Source organism: Corapipo altera, unplaced genomic scaffold (assembly GCF_003945725.1).
Source record: "Corapipo altera isolate COAL_440 unplaced genomic scaffold, ASM394572v1 61411, whole genome shotgun sequence".
Taxonomy (NCBI): domain Eukaryota; kingdom Metazoa; phylum Chordata; class Aves; order Passeriformes; family Pipridae; genus Corapipo; species Corapipo altera.
This window is the reverse complement of record NW_020884875.1, coordinates 22,885,887-22,906,661: the sequence shown is the minus strand read 5'-3', so window position 1 is coordinate 22,906,661 and position 20,775 is coordinate 22,885,887. Positions and strand designations below refer to the sequence as shown.

The window sequence follows — 20,775 nt, the reverse complement described above, 5'->3', positions numbered from 1 at the left end:
ACAGTGTGTATGAGTGTGGGATTACCACAAGAGAGAAATTGTCACTGTGTTTCCTAGTACATCATCACATTAGCAGTCTAAAATTCATCTCAACAGCATAACACTCCTCTTTATGAATTTGCTGTAGCCCTAATGACAACTTATCTCTCTCTAAGAGATTTATCAGGAACTACAATGACAGGGACACCCTTACCACTGAGATCACCCAACCTGCCTTGTCAACTTTCAGCAAAGAAATCTTGGGATATGTGTCCAATGAATCACTGCTTCCAGTTCATTGCTAAGTCAGCTGCCACAAGGTGGCAAGGCAGAGAAAAGACTGTTGTGAACTCTTCAATTCCCTTTGAACTATGGGGAACAGTCTGCACTGATAACTAAGTGCAGAGGGATGGTACATATAGAGAGAGATATAGCCTCTTCCCTTTTCTGTTACATCAGAGTTGCACCTTCCCACTGAGAGACAATGCTCAAAGCTAAACCATACTGGTGTTGGTGGAACTCTGTCAGGCCTTTGGTCTAGCTAAGACAATGCTATTCTCAGATTTCACAATTTCCTCTGGTTGACTCCCACATAAGAAAAAAAAAAAGAGGATCAATAATTAAGTAATTTTCTGCTTCATTTTTTGTTCCCTTTTAGTCTGCAAAAGTAAAAACTAGTAAAAATTAAACCCAACTTGGCTGAAGCTCTGGATTTTTCCACTGAAACAAGTGCTTGTCATCATTGGAAATACAGATAACCTTGTTCATCTAGTAGGCAACTGATGGTGCTACTTTTAAAATATAAGTATTTTTAGTGAAAAAAAAAGGAAAATAAAATTTGTCTTTTGTCTGCTGCTTAAAATGGTGAATATTTTCCATTAGTTCAACAGTAAAAAGCTAAGTCCTTGATTAGGTGTTAAAATAAGTTCTGTGTACTTGTTCTTGAGAAATTTGTATGATTCCATCAAAAATGAAAATAAGCTCTAGAGAAGGTAGTATAAAGAGACTGAAGGACCAAACAGTGAATGCCACATTGATAGAAGGAATTCAAGTTCCTAACAAATTTCATTGGACTTCATCACCATGGTAAGAATTAATCTTAAATGACAATACTATTAACACGACAAACTTATTTCTACCAGATTACTATAACAAATTTTTAGAGAAAAGCAGATGTTTCACGGATAATTCTGTCAATACTCAGTATTTTTCTGTATGCTTCTGTCTTAGTACACCACCAAATCAGATACATGAACAGTATCCCATTTGTCTTTCACCAGTCTATTGCAACATTATTATGCCAAGATGGACTTCTCAAAAAGTCTGACTTTCTTCTCTTAGTACATGTTGTTGATTCCTGAAAATTTTTCATTGCCTCCTCAAGACTAGTATCATGAGAGTTCAAAGGAGAGATGGAACACAGATATACAAAACAACGTTTCCTTCAGTATCCCTCTTGTAGTGGACATTTAAAATATATTTGAATGGAAAAGAGATGTAAAGTAAATAGTGTACTGCTGGAAGAAAGATAACAGTAGACTACAGTCAAGCTTCTCCACAAAGAGCTTTTCCTTGGGCTGAAATACAGAAAAACAAGAGCTGAGAGTAGGTGAAGCTTCTTTAAAGGAGAGGTCGCAAAGGAGCAATACACACTGGGACACCAGCGCATAGCACGCTCTATTCTGGAAACCACAGATTTGACTGAAGTGCCAAAACAGGCATCACTATTCCAATGTCAGTAATCTCTGTGCAAGCAAGCACAAAGGAAAGAACAGTGGAAGGTTCAATTTTCAAATCAGCAGTGTTCTGGGGAAGCCTAGGAGAAATGCAACCTTGTAACATCCCACAGACAGGGACCATTACCACAACAAAAATTTCAGGTCAGTACTAGCTTTTCAGCCGAATATCCCTTGCTATGATTCTTGAATTGCCAAAGCTCAAAATAAAAGCTCAAACTTTTATAGTCTTGTCCATAAAGCCAACAAATCAGTATACTTGAATTTTACTGTCTCATTTGAAAACTCCCATGATAAATGCAGTAACCTTTTTAGTTCTCCTCTACCTTTGGACCGCAATAAATTAGAATTTATTTAATCCTTAGTTCACTAATAATTCCTCTACTTGGCACAGCAATTACCTAAATCTCAACTAAGCACACTGAGATCTGGGTACTTTTAATGTGACTGAAATGTCAATCAGACTTTTCTGCATTCAGTCAAATTACAAAGTTATTATTTTATTGATGCTGTTGAACTTCCAAAATACCCTGCAAATTATTTCCTTTTCTGTTTAAATCAGATATGCTATTCTTACAAAACACAGTTAGTTTGATTCTTCCATTCAGATCTACTTTCTTCAGATTTCCTCTGTAGGCCTTCACATAGTGGAGCCTTGAACAGTGAATAACCCCTTTGACAGTGCTTGATTCTGCAGGGTACTCAAATGTAGTTTAAAAACAATTTACCAAATTAAGTTGAATTTGTGCTTGCTGCAGGTTGCTGTGGTAAACACTGTGGCTTAGCTGCTCTGTCTCGGAGCCCGAGACGTGTCAGAACTTTAGCCATCACCATGTCATAAAGGTACTCTAATTGCACAAAAACAAGACTGGAAGACTGATTGTCGCTGGTGTAATTTGGACTGTACAGTCAAAAGTATTTGTCTATTACCACGCACTACTCATTTCTTAACTAATTGTTTACCACTATTTCCTGAAGTTACTTGTATGAACAGGAAGGGGACTACTATGGTGTGTCAGCAGTTCCTATACTGACTGCATTCCCATCTGGAAATGCATCAGCATTTTTCCTCCCTCAAACCACCTCTAAAATAACCTATTTTTTAATCCCAGCATTTGTGTTTTGAATGTTTATGTTGCTCTTTAAAACAGCTTAGAATGGGAACATAAATTTTGAAGAGGTCTTTTTTCTGTTCCTAGGAAAAAGCCATTATTTATATGAAAGGACTTACTCAATATCCCTTTTTAAGGATAATTAAATCCCCAGTTCTCATATTTGGACAACTAGAGAGCTTCCAGATAAAGCAACTTACTGTAGCCTGGTCTTCCCCCCAAGCAAGCCATTTTTGCTTCAGGCTCTTTGGCCAGCAAGGCCTTTGACACCGTCTCCCACAGCATTCTCCTGGAAAAGCTGGCAGCCCACGGCTTGGACAGGGGCACTCTGTGCTGGGTTAGGAACTGGCTGGAGAGCTGGGCCCAGAGAGTGGTGGTGAACGGTGCTGCATCCAGTTGGCAGCCAGTCACTAGTGGTGTCCTCCAGGGATCAGTGTTGGGCCCAGTCCTGTTTAATATCTTTATCGATGATTTAGATGAGGGGATTGAGTCCATCATCAGCAAATCTGCAGATGACACTAAGCTGGGGGGAGTGTCAATCAGCTGGAAGGCAGGAGGGCTCTGCAGAGGAACCTGGACAGGCTGGAGAGTTGGACTGATTCCAATGGGATGAGGTTCAACAAGGCCAAGTGCCGGGTCCTGCACTTTGGCCACAACAACCCCCTGCAGTGCTACAGGCTGGGGACAGAGTGGTTGGAGAGCAGCCAGACAGAGAGGGACCTGGGAGTTTGGATTGACAGGAAGCTGAACATGAGCCAGCAGTGTGCCCAGGTGGCCAAGAAGGCCAGTGGCATCCTGGCCTGGATCAGGAGCAGTGTGGCCAGCAGGTCCAAGGAAGTGATTCTTCCCCTCTGCTCAGCGCTGGTGAGGCCACACCTCAAGTACTGTGTCCAGTTCTGGGCCCCTCAGTTCAGGAAGGATATTGAGGTGCTGGAGTGGGTCCAGAGAAGAGCAACAAGGCTGGTGAAGGGACTGGAGCACAAGTCCTATGGGGAGAGGCTGAGGGAGCTGGGGTTGTTCAGCCTGGAGAAGAGGAGGCTCAGGGAAGACCTCATCACTCTCTACAACTACCTGAAAGGAGGTTGCAACCAGGTGGGGGTTGATCTCTTTTCCCAGGGAACTATCAGCAAGACAAGAGGGCATGGTCTTAAGCTGTGCCAGGGGAGGTTTAGGTTAGATATTAGAAAGAATTTCTTCACAGAGAGGGTGGTCAGACATTGGAATGGGCTGCTCAGGGAAGTAGTGGATTCTCCATCCCTGGAGATTTTTAAAAAGAGACTGGATGTGGCACTTAGTGCCATGGTCTAGTAACCTCAGCGATAGTGGATCAAGGGTTGGACTTGATGATCTCGAAGGTCCCTTCCAACCCAGCTGATTCTATGATTTTATGATTCTATGAATAACACTATATGACCAAGCTTCTGTTCTTTTTCACACCCTCCACTTCTGGCAGATCTACACTGCATATTTGCCCTAACACAGCTAAGTGTTGGTTGGGAACTGACTTGACTTCTGACCTCCAGACCTCTGGCAAAAGAAGACATTTGCTTCTTTTGTAGCAAAGCCGTTTTTTCTTCTACAGTTTGTTTTACTTGTAAGGGCTTTATAGTGGCTTTAATCCCAAGGGTATTGTTAATACAGCAATCACAGTTATTTATCACAGCCATATACTAATATTGCCATATCAGTACAGTGATCTTTGTTTTGCCAGAGCCTCCCTTTCCCTCTGGCACTGAACAACACCCTGTAGGCCGAGTATCTGCAGCTGACTGCCTCTACTCAGTGCAGAAAAACCAAGTTACAGCACTGCTGTTTTTATAAAACTACTTCATTGGGGTCAAGATATCACCCAGCACAGATGAGTCATCTCTGCAGTTTTAGACATAGGAAAACAATTCACAGAGTAGAACTAGAGGAGGTGAGATTTAAAGGAAACTTTACAGAGGACTCAAGAATAATTTACTTAACAGTCTTAGGGACTGGTTAACTAAGTTTCATGCTCTGTTGTGAATATAAATAGTTAAAAACATATTACGTAATGGAGAGGATGTGATGTGTAGTACTTAAGTAAAGCACTCATTACCAATGATTTTGACATTGTCTCTCACAGTACCCTTCTGGACAAATGTCCAGCATGCAACTAGGAAAGTCTATAACCTGTTGAATGAGAAATTGACAGATGGGTCCAGTTTATAGTAAATGGGGTTACAATCAGGCTGGCAGACAGTCACCCTAGGGGTTCCTCTGGGCTCAATTTTAGGGCAAGTGCTCCTTAGTGTTTTTATAAATTATATGGACACAGAAATCAAAGGTAGATTAAAAGAAGTTTGCTAATATTACTAAAACAGGAGGAGCTGTGGACTCTCTAAAAGGTAGAAAGGCCTTATGGAGAGATGTGAATAAACTAGAAAATTGGGCAATTACCAATCATTCGAACTTTAACAAGAGCAAGTGCTGGATTCTCTACCTGGAATGGGGTAATCCTGGTTATTCATACAAGCTGGGAGAGAAGAGCCTCGAAATCAGCCCCATGGAAAGATATGAGGGTTGATTGCAAGTTGAATCTGAGTCAGCAGTGCCCTGGCAGCCAGGAGCGCCAACCATGTCCTGGGGGGCATCAGGCAAAGCATCACCAGTTGGTCCCACTCTGCTCTGCATTGGTGAGGCCTCACCTCCTGTGTGCAGTTTTGGGCAGCTCAGTACAAGCAGGACATCAGGCCGTAAGAGTGTGGTCATAGGAGGTGGTGAAAGGTCTTGAAGGCAAGACTTACAAGGAGCAGCTGAGGTCACTTGCTAGGAAGGTCATTATCTCAATGCCAACAATGGAAAGAAAAGGCTGTATACTAAGTCTACGGAGGAATTTATTGATTTTGAAACATCTAGGGTTTTATTACTTTGAAACATTGCAATTTTATTTATTGTTTTCCTAAAAGCTCCAGATCATTGAGGCAAATGATTTACTTGAAAATGTTTATTTAATGGACTTTTAAAGTAAACATTGGCCCCTGCACTTGTTGAAAGGTTTAGAATCATGAACACCCAAAATTTCAAATCAAGAACAATACAAAACCAGTTCAGATTTTTTTAACTCATGCTTTTAATTCAGCCTCTCAGTATAATAATGGCCGACCTCATGACTTTTAAATGTTCACAGCTGATTATGCTATATATCAAAATAGCACTGCTTGTCTCATTAAACTACCATAATTTGCAACTTGGATATGCAACATAAAATACTAATCATCACTTCAGAAGCCACTTTCATCCCTTGATTTGTAGTAGGGTAATGCTCAGGTTAAGTTTGCTACAAAAAGCTTGCTGGTATCTTTTCTCCTAGTATCCACATTCAACCCTTTATTTTCACACATATACAAGGGAAGTACCATTTCCAGATACTTTGCACTGGTCAAACGGTACCGATAGATTCTCTGGCCAACCACTTCATTGCTCAAAGAGGAACTTCAGATTACCAAAGGCAGGATGTCTACGTCTAAGTATTTCCTACAGTGACACATGAAAAAACCGGACATATACACAAAAGCACATATTTCCTTTGTCTAAGTATAACATGTACATCCCTTATGGCTGGGAGTGCTTGATACATAATCATATACAGGTCTGTGAATAGGGATGCACCACAGTAATTTCATTGCTAGTTCCACAAGGACAAGTAAAGTAGAACATGAAATGAAAAAGGCTTTGACGTCTATGGGGAGACTCTAATTGGATTCAAGAATTTTAAATTCATCTCCAAATGCAGAGAAGCAGAGACTGACTCACAGATCTTTCTGTAGAGCATGAGGAGGTGAAATTAGCAGGAAAAGTGCAGGTTATGTAGGCAGAAGAACTGCTATAAAAACAAATACATTTGTAGTGTAAAAAAAGGCAAGTACAAGTAATGTATTTATATGGCTCCTGAGAGCTTCACAGTTCCTGAGAGAGGACAAGGACCAAAAGAGAGGAAGAGTAATTGCCACATACACATCACCTCAAAAGTAGACAACTGCCAAGACATCTGATAACAGGCAAAGCTGGGTTAGTTTCAGTGGGACAGCTACTTTTCATGACGTGACTCAAGCAATCGAGCTATAAAACTGTGCATACCAAGTTAGTATATTTATATATTCGGTACGAAGGAAATGTATGGGGATTTGTATAAAGGATGTGTTTGTCACAGTCTGGTTTTGTTCTCACAGCAGCAAGGACACTAGCAGAGGGCTGGGTGTATATGTAGGATGCCACTGGGATACTCCTATCTTTACATTTATTTGCAGCATGAGCTATAGCAGTCTGAGGGGAAAGCAACAAGTAAGCTGCAATGCAAACGAAGAATTGAAAGGCAATTAAATTTATGCAATGTGGTTCTGATGAAGTGCATTGCTTTACTAGAAGTACCTAGAAATATAAGTCCCCAAAGGCCAGGAGGCATCATGCTCTCAATTCTTCAGTGATGCAGAGTACAGGGAGTTCTCATACTCACTTAAGATGTTAAAGTTCCTAATATTAGCTTTGCCTACTGAGTGTAGATTAAAGCCATCAGATTTTTCATTCCCACTGATTACCTGATCAACAGCAAAACTTCAGCTGTCAGGTCTATCTCATTTGAAAAGTGTAGTTTTAAAACAGTGTGTGTCAAATCACTGACAAGAGACAACTATGGCAGCTCACAAGCACTGCACACTTGGGCAAATTAGCAAATCAGGAATTATACAGCATGCCTTGGCAGCAAGACCAGCGTAAGGCAAGATCATATGCTACTCTAATCATTGGGTTCTGGTTGCATGAGGACAATGGCTCCTATCAGCAAAAACCAAAGAGATATGTAACAGCAATAAACAACAAGATAAACAGATATTTGCCCTCAGGGCTGAGTCAACAATAGCAATCCTCTTTGGCATACCAAGAGATCATGAATTCAGTTTCCTCAGGAGTTTGCAGCTGTTTTTCCAGTGTCACAGCTTTGTCATATTGTTGAAACAAAAGTGATGCAAAGCAGGGAGAGGAATTCCCAGCAGAGCTTGCACTGACAGTGGAGGTCCTTTAGTTATGACAATTATACACTGCCTAGTTTATGGCTGGGTGCATAGAAAAAGAGTGGTTAAGGATCCTTTACTTCTTAGGCCAACTATGGCAGATATAAAAGCTCACAATGGAGCATAGAAGTAGTTCCTCACCAGACTCCTATGTCTGCATGATCCAAACCTAGGAGATGTGACCAATCAGTGCTGTACTATGGTACTGAGTATCTCAGATCTGCTGAAGATGACACTCCTCGATGGCAAGACAGCAGTGTTACCAAGAGCACCAGTGAGTTTTTCAGGAGTTACATCCTGGTCTCTTGGTAGGTCATGTTTCTGTAACGCTCCCCATGCAGGTCTGTGCCTCAGAGCATACAATCTAGTTCTTTAAAACATGATGAAGGTAAAGAAACCTGCTTTGCCACATCTGTTCACTACTACACTATTTCTTAAAATACAGTCCTCTTGATCCATAAATCTACATGACTTCTTTTCTCTGTGGATGATGCTACTTTCCTTCTTGTATCTACCTACACCCTTGCTTGCAAAGTGAGTTAGTAGGAGCCAAGCAATTTACTAAATTTAAAACTCAAGTCGGCCCATCAGCTGAACATATAGCTTTTCACAGCTGTGTGAAAACAAAATTTTAAATATTCACATGGCATAGAAAAGCCCTCCTGGACCAGAAGGACTGCTTCCTGCAGTTTTCACAACCCTTTTGCACTGTGTGACTTTCCAGTATAGACACTGAATCAGAAGTTCAGGTCAGCTGCTGCATCACTATCGGAAAGCAAGCAAGAGGGAGGGGCACAGACATGCACTGTCAAATACATGGCACACATTTTAAACTAGAACAGCTCTCAAGGGAGGTAAACTTTAAGGAAACAAAATAATTCAGAGGAATTATTGACAGGTCTTTGCAATGTCCATCATCTGTCTGATGCTATGTGTTGTTACCCCCTCAAAACTCTTAAGTTTTACAAACATATAGTTAACAAAACACTAGGTTTTGCCCTTGATAGAACTGAAAATTTAAACCATAAAGCCAAGGCAATTCAGTAAAGAAGAAAAAAGGAGTCAGTACTACTATTTTTAAATGTCTGGATTCTGTAACGTCTCCTTAATGTTTTGGATTATATGTTACTAAAATACTATTAAAAAAAAAACCAAACAAAAAGCAAACAACAAAAAACTCTGTTAAAAATTACTCCTGAACACTTAAGACAAAATAAATGACCAAAATACCCCAAAACAGCAGCATTTAGTCTGCAGAATGTTTTCTTGCTGCTGAACAAAGGCATATAGCACATACATTAGTGAATATCTCCTATTAACCACCAGGTCATCTCCACCGTACATTTGCCTGAAGTCTCCATAGAAGGAAAATACCAGCAAAATTTTTGTAAATGTTGGTTATGCATCATAATTTAGAGCAGTTTTTAATAACAGGACTCTTGCCATTTAAAAATAAATAAGGTATTAGCACAAAACCCAACATTTCCAGCCTGCAAATCAAACATGTTATTTCAGCAGAGCCAAGAAGACACAATCATACTCACAATGAATGAATTCCTTAAGTCTTAGCTCCTTGGTCACATTGAGATGGTGCAGAGGAAACAAGCCCACAAATCCCACCATAAATTCCTCAGATGTCAAAGGCTGGCATGGAACAAGAGCCAAAAGTCACGTTTTCTGCTCTCCTGGTCACTTTGCAGCAGAAACGTGAGAAGAGAAATGGGTGCAGAAGAGCGCACTGCAGACCTTTTCCTCCTAGCACAGGCTTGGGAAGGTTGCGGCAGAAAACAAAAATTGCTGTAAATATGCTTTATTTTCTCTCTCTCTTCCTCCCCCCCCTTTCACTCCCTGGGATATTTTGTTTGAGACTTAGGTTTATTTGTGACAGGATAGGAGAGACTTCCTATATGTTTCCCTCAACACCTCCCCATAGCTTAGCACTGGGCAGCTAGAAATGGCTACTTTCTTCTTAAATGTATAGAAACTAACCTCCAAGGCAAGCCCATGCAAGCAAAATCAGGGCAACAGCATTTCAAAGCATTTTCAGCTCTCACCCGGGAATACTAGGAAGAAAGTTGGCAGTAGCTCATCAATGCTTCTTAATTGATGAGCTGCTAAGCTTCAACATTTCACATCTTAAATCTATAACCACAAGCTCAGTCACTCTCAAAGACAACAGTGGACACTTTGAGCCAGGAGAGGGACACCCCACACACTTGATGACTTCTGACAGTGATACAGACACGGTGTGCTGTCCTACCATGATGCAGCATGATGCTGTATTATAGAAAAAAAAATCATAATATTCCTTATATGCTCTTCTGTTAAGTTCTCAGTGTAGTGCTAATAAAATTACTAATACACAGCAGGCAAATTCAACATCTGGACACACTCTTCCCTCTTGCTGGCTCCCTGCTACCTGTTCCATCACATGATCTCAGAAGCCCTAAGTTTCAAGCTCTGAGTCCTCTGGTTCAGCCATCCATAGGGATGTTGCTTGTACTCCTGATTTGACCTTCATTCTTTAACAAAAAGTTCATTTGACATCGATGGCTTCTTCCCCAGCTGCTTAATTTAGCTTCCCAATTTTTATTTTATTACAAGACAATTAATACAGCATTTAAAGGAAATAAAATTTTCCATAACAATAGTTTACAAAGGTTTTAAAGAAATATCAGGAGAAAATCAGAAAAAAAAGTCTGCAGCAGGGAATCTGTTTGTAGGTCAAAAATTTTCCCTGGACACACATGTAGTTAATGTGCAAACACAAATGAGAAAAATATGGAACTAGAATAGGATGTTTTATTGCAGCTTCATTAAATATTCAAATCTCTTTTGCTCCTATGTGCTGTGTAAGAAGAGAGAGAAAGTCTTTCACAAGCGACAAGATAAAACAGTACCATATCTGTGTGTCTCTAGGGAAACTTTCAAATATGCTCAAGAAGACTGCCTTCATGTTATAAAAATCCGCAGAAATCCAATATAGCTGATTTTAATGTATGTTTTGGGAAGTGGTCTTGAGATGAGAGGAGTAAATCAGCAATTACCATACCAGAACCCAAATTACAGCAACAGAAATGAGGGTAAGGCCAGCCCTTGGGCATCACTGAATTTACTCCTATAGCCTGGTAGATATTTTCAAATTGAATTCCATCCACATTCCAATTTGTTTCTACCTCAGGTAATTAATAGATTCTGCAGTGGAACCAGTAGGCCCCACTCAGAAATTCAACCCAAGCATGCTTGGCTGCTTTCTTGTCCAGTACGTTTAGGTTGTAAATCAAGAAACAAGACAGTCAAAACTCCATCTCCTGAAGTTGAGGCTTTTGAGACCTCAAGCGCCACAACCACACATATGTCCAGTGATTTACATTCTTCCGACGAAGAAGAATATATACATAATTTACGATATGCACTGAGCAGCAGAGAGCAGAAGAGTAGCTCCTTTTGTACAGATGTACTGAAACTCTTGTCTAAGTATGCAGTAATGCTTTCTCACATTAAAGTAACAGGGTCTCCCACCTCCCTCAGAGTTATAGAGAAGCAAGACAAACTTGGACAATCTTGACTTTTGTCTCGAAAGGCCATACATCTGTATAGCCAGTAAGTGTTACTGCATTCTGTCTTTGCAGCCTGACTATGTACTTTCAGTCACTCACAGCACCCTAGGCACCAGCACAGACGTCACAGCACTACAGGGAGCCCCAGGAATAAGCTAACTCAGAGTTCAGCTTCTGCCTGGGAGAGTTTTGAGCTTCACTTGACTGTTTGAATGAGTCATCAATTTGAAGCAGGGACTTTGCTGATCAAAATCTAGCAGAACTTTGGCAGTCAGCACTGGGGAGACTTTCCACGCGCAAAACATAAAGTTTTGGGAACACTGTCATCTTTTCTCTTGGACTGGAACAATACACAGTATCACTGTTTCCAGATCAGGAACTGAAGATCCTTGAAATAGGTTAATGAAGCAGGAAATACCAAGTGCTAGCTTCATTCAGTAACATCTGCCATTCCTTCTGCCTCTAGTCAGTCATCCATACATACAGCAGAGAATTTACCTCTGCTCAGTTTTCAGGAATTCCTGTTGTGGACCTCCACAGTCTTTCATCCTCACCTATCTTCCTTTTTGGTATATTACTCCAGCAGAATACCCTCCAGAGGCTGTAGAGCTTTGGTGTCTTATTTCAAGTGTTACAGGTTTTTTGGTTCCTAAAAATGTTAGCATATTGTTGAACATTCTTTATGCCTCAGTTTTGTTTTAAAAGTTCTTAATTCTTTTCATAACAGTGGAAAACAAAATCAAATTCCATTTATTCCTGGCCAGTGTAAGAAATGGCATGAAACAATCAACAGAATACTCAATTAGGACCTCCCTCCAAGTACTGAAACCTCCTTTCACTTCAACTGAAGCAAGACTCAGTTCTAACTAACTGTGCTTGTATGACAAAGGTAGGATTCCCAAAGAAATACAAATCCACCTGGTGAATTAGTTGAGAAAAACACACTAACTGGTCATCTCTAACGCCTTAACCAATTCTGTGCACTTTCTTGCAATGGAAGGATATGCCTTAAGTGTGATGTCCTCAAATCCCTTTCCAAACAAAATCAATTAAGTTGAAAAGCTGTTCTACTCGCAGAAAGAAACCCATCCATTGCAGAATTATAACTGTAAAATTGCAGCACTTCAAATTCAGCCAATAGATTAACTTTCCAAGACAGATAAGTGACTCATCGGGAAAGGCAAACGCTATTTTTGACATTTATACTTTATGAATTATTAACTGGTTTGCTGCATCTAGACTGATTTTGCATGAACGGGAATTTCTGCCACATACCTTGAAGCTGAAAAGTGTACAAACTGGAACAGAACTCAGCAAAACTATCTAATTGGCTAGTGCTGCTTTAAAGAGCAAGTCCTGTCAGTATACTTAAAGTCATAAAGATGAAATCAACACTAATTTGCAGGAAAATTTTCTTTCTGGAGAAAAAAATACAGCTTTCATCTTGTTTGGAACATGTTATGCTATCCTATTTCATTGTGGTTGCACTCTTCCCCCCAGAAGCAGAACAAAAGTGATGACTAGCGCTTAAGAACACTTTAAACTGGAAAATAAATTGTGTCCTCATTTTTTTGCTCAATACTCACCAAATTTCTTAACACAAATATGAAAAAGAAGGCCTACATCAAAATGCTTAGATAAACTGTTCACATTTAAAGACCTTTTGCAGCCAACAGAAACTGGAATTTAGGTAATGGAAAAGAATAACATTTGATATATAAAACCACAAATTACTAAAAAAAGGAACTGAAATTCCCAAAACTATGAAGAAGGCAGAGGTAGATGTAAATATTTTAACAGTGTGAAGTGTTCTGCTGCCATCAAAATAGAGGGGGGAAAAGGGGGGCAAAGACAACATTTTTCTCTATTTTAGAACTTCTGCTTATGAAGGATTCAGTATAGTATCCCCTTTTCACAGCCCAATGAAAATTACATCAGCGCTGATAAGGATCCCAGCTAGTGGCACCTACCTGTTCTGAAACACATGTGCATTCAATTCACCAGCCCTCCCCCAGTGACAGGCCGATTAGCTGAACCAGTGGCTGAATTTCTCGTTCTTTCAGGAGGCCCTCTGGCATTACATGAAACAGCCTTTGGAGGCTGCCACTAGCAAGGTTATACTGCTGCTGCCTCAGCAGCACCTTTGCTGGGATCAAATAATACTTCTTTTTGGCAATAGGCAAAGAAAGTAAGAGCAAACTGCTGCCCCTTGGTGTGAACCATGAGATGCTGCAACAACTACTTCACTACAATTTCAGTCTACAAAATAGAAAATTTTTTTTCAAAGCTCTTTAGTTATAAAGATATGGCTTCCATCACATTCATGAGAGCATCATCACTACTACATCAAGTACAACTACATATCCATGAATCACTCTGTTCAGCTCCACCACAGTGGTTTCCATCTACAGTAAACTTCAAACAACCACTTATGATTTTTAATTTTCTGCCATGCAGGTCTGTAGAGCCTCCATGAAGTGAAAGCTTGTGAAAAATGTTAGCACAGTAAATATGAATTTCCCTCTTTTTTTTTCTCTGCTTTGAGAGAAACAAAAACAACTCTTAGCACTTCTATGATGGACTGGATGGATTCCTGTGACATGTGCTATAACCTCAGATTATAAAAAAGCTACTATTTTGCCTCTAAGATTAAGTATAGGATTAGGTAAGAACCAAAGGCTAGGTAATTCTGCCATAGCAAACATTATCACAATAATACCATGCTGTAGCTTGGTTTTCTTTCATCTAAAGATATTATATATTTATTATCATAAATATCATATACTTAAGAAAGGATCAGCAGCACCACTGTCCATCAAGGGCCACTACATGAGAAGAAATTAAGAACGAGAGTCACAGAAATTTCTGGAAAGAAGCAAAAGGGAGAGTTTTTTGTTCTAGGAGAAAAGGTTGTATGGAGGATATTTTGGCTGCCCTTGAGCATACCACAGACTTTCACTGAGAAGAGGGCCATGAGCCTGCTTCATCAGGGCATTTCCCACTAAATGCTGTCCATACAGTTTCTCTTCAGATGTATTCACAGAGTGGTAACAGCTCCTTATGGCCTGCAAAGCAGATTTTCAACTCCTCCCCTCCTTTTGAGCTTATAAAAGTCAAAGATTTCACTGGCACTCTACTAGGTCATGACAATGGTCAAGATTCTTGACCCTCCACCCTTCACAAGAAATGTGTAAGATCAACCCAGCATCACCCTCAATTTTCAATTGACAGCTACATAAAACTACAGAATCTCCTGCGCAGTAACGTCTGCAAAATCTGTTTTGATTAAACCTGCTTATGCTGCTTCAGCACTTTTCTGAAGCATGCTATCAATCAGTATGCCAGTCACGAGGGCACATTTAAAAATTAAAGACACTGTTTTGCATGAATGACCAAGAGCAGCCAGTTCTTCCTTGCTGTGTAACACTTCCAGTTAAAATGGAAGTCAAGATTTGAAACAAAAATCTGATGCAGGCTGTGTTTTGAGCACAGCATCCGCAGGTATTCTTTGATTCCAGAGATTGCTGGGAGAAAATTTACAGATGTGTGTCATTCAGGGCTCCAGCTTTTATATACTCATACTTACATAAAAACATAAAGTGCATACATCAAGTAGAAAGATACTATGATTACAGATGCTTGAGAAATCCTCACCAAAAAAAAAAAAAACCCAAACCTTTTTTGCACACAAAGAAGCAGTTCCTTCAATCAGATTCAGAAACAGGGTTTTTAACTGAAGCAAACTGTTTAAGCCATCAACAACTCAGAAAGATTACAAAGTATCCAACTAAAGGGTAATTTAGATTAAAGTCAATTTTTCATCCTTTCAATTATGTAACATCAATAAAAGGACACATGGGAATTATGCCAAATGTGAACAACGTATCTGGCAATCAAGTTAGAGCGTACAAACCGAAGGAATTTCCCTACCTGCTGTGGAAATAACTCCCTCCACAGCTAAGTGAATATTTTTCCCCAAAATAGTCTTTATTTCCAGATCAAAAATTTGCTCCCTTTCCTTGACCTCAAAAAGTACCACTTTGTACTGAGAGACACCAACAGACTGTCCTGGTGCATGCCTCTTAAAGAGAAGTTTCTAGCAGCCTGTTGGGGCACTATCCTCAGAGCCACACCGGCCTGCAAATGACTCTCCTTCCTCCTTCCTCAGCTTGCTCACAAGTTTTCACACCACATGAGAAGGCAGTTCATTAAGTTCGACATAGCAATACAAAGTGCAGCATTCCCACTAGGAAAAACACATATTGTCCAACTTCCCAGACCAACTCCCATATCTACCTACAAAAACAGAAACTGACCATAATTTGGTGGATGAGGCTGAGAGGAAACATGGGAAGGAGATAAGCAGACCTATGTGAGTCTAGCTTCAATCACAGTCAGTTGGAAAAGACAGGTGATGCCCTATCACTGGAAAAGCCTAGCCTGCACACACACACAGATCCCACTCAACACTGTGGGACAGTCAGGAATATACTTTGAATACAAGGTTGCCAGGGATTTAGGAAAATATTGATAACATGGAACAGTAACAATTGGTTAGTTGCAGTTTAAGAGTCTAGCAAGTGTATAAATCACTTCATATGTAAAGAAGGATTGCTTCACATATTCCAGTTAAAAACATTTTACATACTTCTGACCAAGGAATTAAAAAACATTCAGAGAGATGAATTACAGTATAGAAATCGTTTGACCAGGAAATTAATTTCCATCATACTCATATTCCTACTGATTTCAATGTAACTGCTCCAAGTTTGTGGTGATGGCCATGTTCAGAAGATTTCTGCGTTTTATGATAATAAGCAGACACTCTGTCAGGACACTTTCTAAACGGATTATCAATGTTTTAAAACTCAACCTCAACCCTGTTTCAACCCTAATGCTCTCTTTTTTACAAATGAACCTAGGTAGACAGCTCTGAATCAATGCAGAATTCCTATGAAAGCCACAGAATTTCATGGGTAATAGCATAGCATAGCAAGGCAGGAGTTTCATTTGCTTCTTATTAGTCACCAGGGTCATTCTCTTACTGGGCAATTCACAGGCTGCCTTGTTAAAGAGGGAAGCACAGTACTTTCCACCTAAAAGGGCATCTAAGTGGAGTGGAAGTAATTTCTTCAGATGTTTCTTTCAGTATCAAACCTTTTTCTCTATAAAACTGTATAAACTGGTTAATTTTGTCTTGGTGTTGAGACAAATTAAATCATGTATCAAAAAAAAGGAGAATACAGTGGTAGGAAATAAACAGGCTTTTAAATATTACAGGCTTCTGGTTCAAATCACCACATTCAGATTGCTATTTAAATGTCAGTCACATTTATTCAGTGGTTTCCAGGGGAACATTGGATGCAGCCATTCCAAGAATTTTTGTTCATTTCTTTCCCTATGAAATTATTACTTTCTGAAAGCTTAGTTTTGACTATGCCTCACAAGAACCACATTATACAATGAAAGCACTGATGTGGAAACAAAACTCACGCTATTTTAAAACAACTCTATTTAAATGCCCCAGACTGGCAAACTGGTATCACCCATAGTGATTGCGGTAGTTTTAAAACTGTACACAAATCTGCAGAAGCAATGTTCTCCCAGTCACATTGACATAGCACTAACAGAAAGGAGTCTGCATGCCTAAATAAAAGGGACCATTTGGCAGCACAGCACTTGGTTGCTCATTTCTGGAAAAGTACTCTTTAGTGCAAACTTCCTAACTCCAGGATGTCTTACAGATTTGCAGCAGCACAGTTAACATTCAAATGGGGTTATTTCTCCTTCTTAGGTGCTCTGTGGATAATAGAATTAAATGAATAATCTAACCTGCTCCATACTGGTCAATCTAGCATCTTGCAATTCTGTATTAATGTCACAACTTCCAGACTCACCCTGCTTTTACAAAGTCAGGAATAGTTCTTCTAAACTTCATGATGCTGCACAGAGGTAAAACCATAAAAGTTTTCCTGAAAGGCAGAAGGGTGAACACACCATTCATTCTAGAAGGCGCAAAGTATCCTCCTGCTTTTCAATGACTCACTGCTGTTGCAGTTGGTGCGTGGAATTTGACAGGCATTAAGTTCTTCAGCACGGCTTCTGAAGTGGCAGTACTTCATGCAGGTTAGTTTGACATATTACAAGTCAAAGAATTATGAATGAAAATAAAATCCTACATTGTATAAAACAATGTGGAAGTCTTAATATTTTAAGTTGATTTATAGAAAGAAGACTTCTGAATGAAACAAAACCTCTTCTATAACATTTAAATTGTATCACAAATTTATACTTCTCACTGGAACGGTATTATGTATTAATAATATTGTACACTCACAAACTCGTTTACAGGGTACTATTGTTACAACAAGAATAATAGCATTAAAGATAGAAAGAAATTAAACCAGAGAATTCAAGACTTTACAATGCTAAACTGGGTTAAAGGACAGAGCAAGCTGAGAAATGATGAGAAATAACTTGTTCCTGATATGAATTAAGACTCTCTTATGACAGCACATCATATACATAAACATGAGTAAGAACCAAATTAATAATTTAGAATTTTTAAAACTACCAATTTGTTTGGTTCTATTTGGGAAGCTTCATTCACACCGACAATCTATATTTCACCTGGGGGTTAATCACTAGCTAAAGAATTACTCCCTAGATCACGGTTATCACAGCTAAATCCTGGATTTCTCACCCATACTGCAAACAAGCCAATAAACAGTTTTGTCTTGCAACATACTTGTGAGTCATTCTCATACACGAATGTGTATTCACGGCCTGCATGAAACAAGCTGTGAAAGTCAAGGCTGAAGCCAAAAATCCCTAGGTCATCAGATGCCAGGCTGCTAAATCTGGCATCAGAGACTTAATATTTTGTTTCCAGACAGCTAAAACTCTTCCTTCCTTCCAGATGACAGTGTTGCTGACAATCAGTGTGAGAGTGTCATCTGAAGGACAAAACAGCACGCACAGACCTTTCACACTATGCTCCTGGAAAAAAAAGATGTTTATCTCTGCTGCTGCAGATGCATTCTCATTAGCTTACAATAATGGAGAACCCAGACTTCTAGTATCCACAAGTGAACTTCAGCTTGCCTCCTTCTTAAACGTGGATGACATAGACACTGAAATTCTTATTTTCAGTACCAGTGCAGTAATGATGATTCCTAGCCTTCTGATGGCACTGTAGGCAGCAGCAGTAGAAACAACAAGAGTAGTAGCAGCAGATGGGTGCTGCAGGGTGGGCTCAGACACCCCTAACTGCTCCTTACTGATCTGTTCGGAGTACAGCAATTTTCTTGTGAGACTTATTTTACCAATGATGCAACACAATCTGGCATTAAAAGTGAGATACAATGTCATTCAATGCCTGCATGTGCCTATGCTGGAACTTGACATAACATATCGCATTCAGAGTCATAATCATAGAATCATAGAATCAACTGGGTTGGAAAAGACCTCCAAGATCATCAAGTCCAACCCTTGATCCAACATCGCCGTGGTTACTAGACCATGGCACTAAGTGCCACATCCAGTCTCATCTTAAAAACGTCCAGGAACAGTGAATCCACCATCTCCCCGGGCAATCCATTCCGATGTCTGATTACTCTCTCTGTAAAAAATGTCTTCCTAAAATCCAACCTAAACTTCCCCTGGCACAGCTTAAGATCGTGCCCTCTTGTCCTACTGCTGGTTGCCTGGGACAAGAGACCAACGCCCACCTGGCTAGAACATAATAGGTACTGGTGTAACTGCCAGGTATTGAAAATCAGAATTTTGACAAATACTCATATTAAGGATCATTCTTTCAGGGAACATCACCCCATATTGCACAAGAGATGAGATGAAAGAGATGAGATGCATGAGAAGGAGAAATACATGGGTGTTGAAAAGCATAACAGCAGAATGTATCTTGTGTGCCTGCACCTACAGACTGTTTGCAGTGACCTGCATGACAGACTCCTTGCAGTGACCAAGACTGCTACATCAAGATGCCTGCAATAGCAATTAGTAGAAAATAACTGGAGATTTTGTATTTAGTTGCAAATCAAAAAAAGGCATATTGCACAGATCCTGATGTCAGATCTCTAAATCCAAAGCAGTTCTCTTGACGTCTATGAAACCATTTTAGATTTTTGCCCAAAGCACACTGATTCAGGAGTTGTACCCTTGCAGACAATATCACACAGACTTTGTATTATGAAATAACTCGAAGACTGGTGGAACATCCACCCTGACCTTCCTGCAATATCACACCATGTCTAAAGCAACAAAACCAAACTTCATTATTCGGATTTCAGTTGTAGTCTAGACCCAGAAAACAAAAAGGTCATGTTTATTGCTCTTTTCCCAAAGTCAGGAATGCCTGTGGAAACACAGTGCATAGCCCTCGGTAGGAAAGGTTCGAGGGCCACAGTGGGTATTTGCCCCAGCAGCCACCCCCGCGGACTCCAGGCGGAGAGGACAGGGCATCCCAGCAGCTGCTCCCGCACCCCGGCAGATCCTGCCCGCTGCCGCAGCGCGGACGGGGCTGGGCAGGGGGGCGGCCTTCCGCAGCCGAGCACCGCGCACCCATGGACATCCGAGCAGATCCACCCCCTCCCGTGCACATCCACTACGCAAAAGCCTTCACGCTCACGCGGAGCCGTGACCCACTGGCGCACCACGCACCCCCGTGCAGACGCTCACACCGCCTCGCACGCACGCTCATCACGCACGACCGGCCACAACATCCGCGATCCCACTCGCCGTGCACTCGAGTGGAAATCCGCGCACAGGGCGCCCAGCACACACCTGCACGCACCCGTGCCCGCCCACGCATAGGCCGGTCGCAGCCGAGCGCATCGCAGCGGCACCGACTCACGCGCGGGGAGGGGGCGCGGTACCTGCGTGGCTTTGTGGAACTGTTTCTTCAGCCCGGCCACCGACATGGCGAGGGCGGCGCGCTGCAGCCGTGCGGAGCCGAGCGAGCCGAGCCGAGGCGAGCCGCAGAGGTCCCGCCGCCGCTCAGCCGAGGCGCTCTCGCTGCCGCCCGCACCAGAGCCCGCCGCAGGCTGTCAGGCGGCGGTGCCGGAGCGCTGTGACGTCAGGGCGGGACGCACCGCCTCCTGCCCGCCCCCGCCGGGCAGGTGACCCCGGGCGCGCAGCTCCGCGGCTCCCGGGGTCCCGCAGCGCCGCCGCTGTACCACCGCTGCTGCGCTACCGCCGGCCCGGGCACCCTGCCCCGCACCCCCGCCTGCCCCCTCGTTCCGTGGGCAGCTCTCGCACACGCGCGTCCAGCGGTGGAACCCGCTCTCGTCCCGTGCGGACACTCTCGGGGGGAGCACCCGTGCCCCGCCGCGTCCGT

General features: G+C 41.4%; 1 protein-coding gene and 1 long non-coding RNA gene across 2 annotated transcripts in view; both read right to left on the bottom strand.

The window, feature by feature from the left end:
* SH3GL2 (SH3 domain containing GRB2 like 2, endophilin A1) overlaps nucleotides 1-20,450 on the bottom strand; it is a 96,813-nt gene extending 76,363 nt beyond the window's left edge. Inside the window, exon 1 of the mRNA XM_027634890.1 lies at nucleotides 20,315-20,450. Coding sequence (XP_027490691.1) covers nucleotides 20,315-20,359 — 45 coding nt within the window. The 5' untranslated portion in view covers nucleotides 20,360-20,450. The remainder of the gene's footprint in view (nucleotides 1-20,314) is intronic.
* LOC113943293 lies at nucleotides 17,100-17,394 on the bottom strand. The gene is made up of 2 exons (XR_003526275.1): nucleotides 17,318-17,394; nucleotides 17,100-17,219 (listed from the first exon to the last, which is right to left on the bottom strand). It is a non-coding gene; the product is annotated as an uncharacterized LOC113943293 (long non-coding RNA).
* Nucleotides 20,451-20,775: the final 325 nt, after the last annotated feature.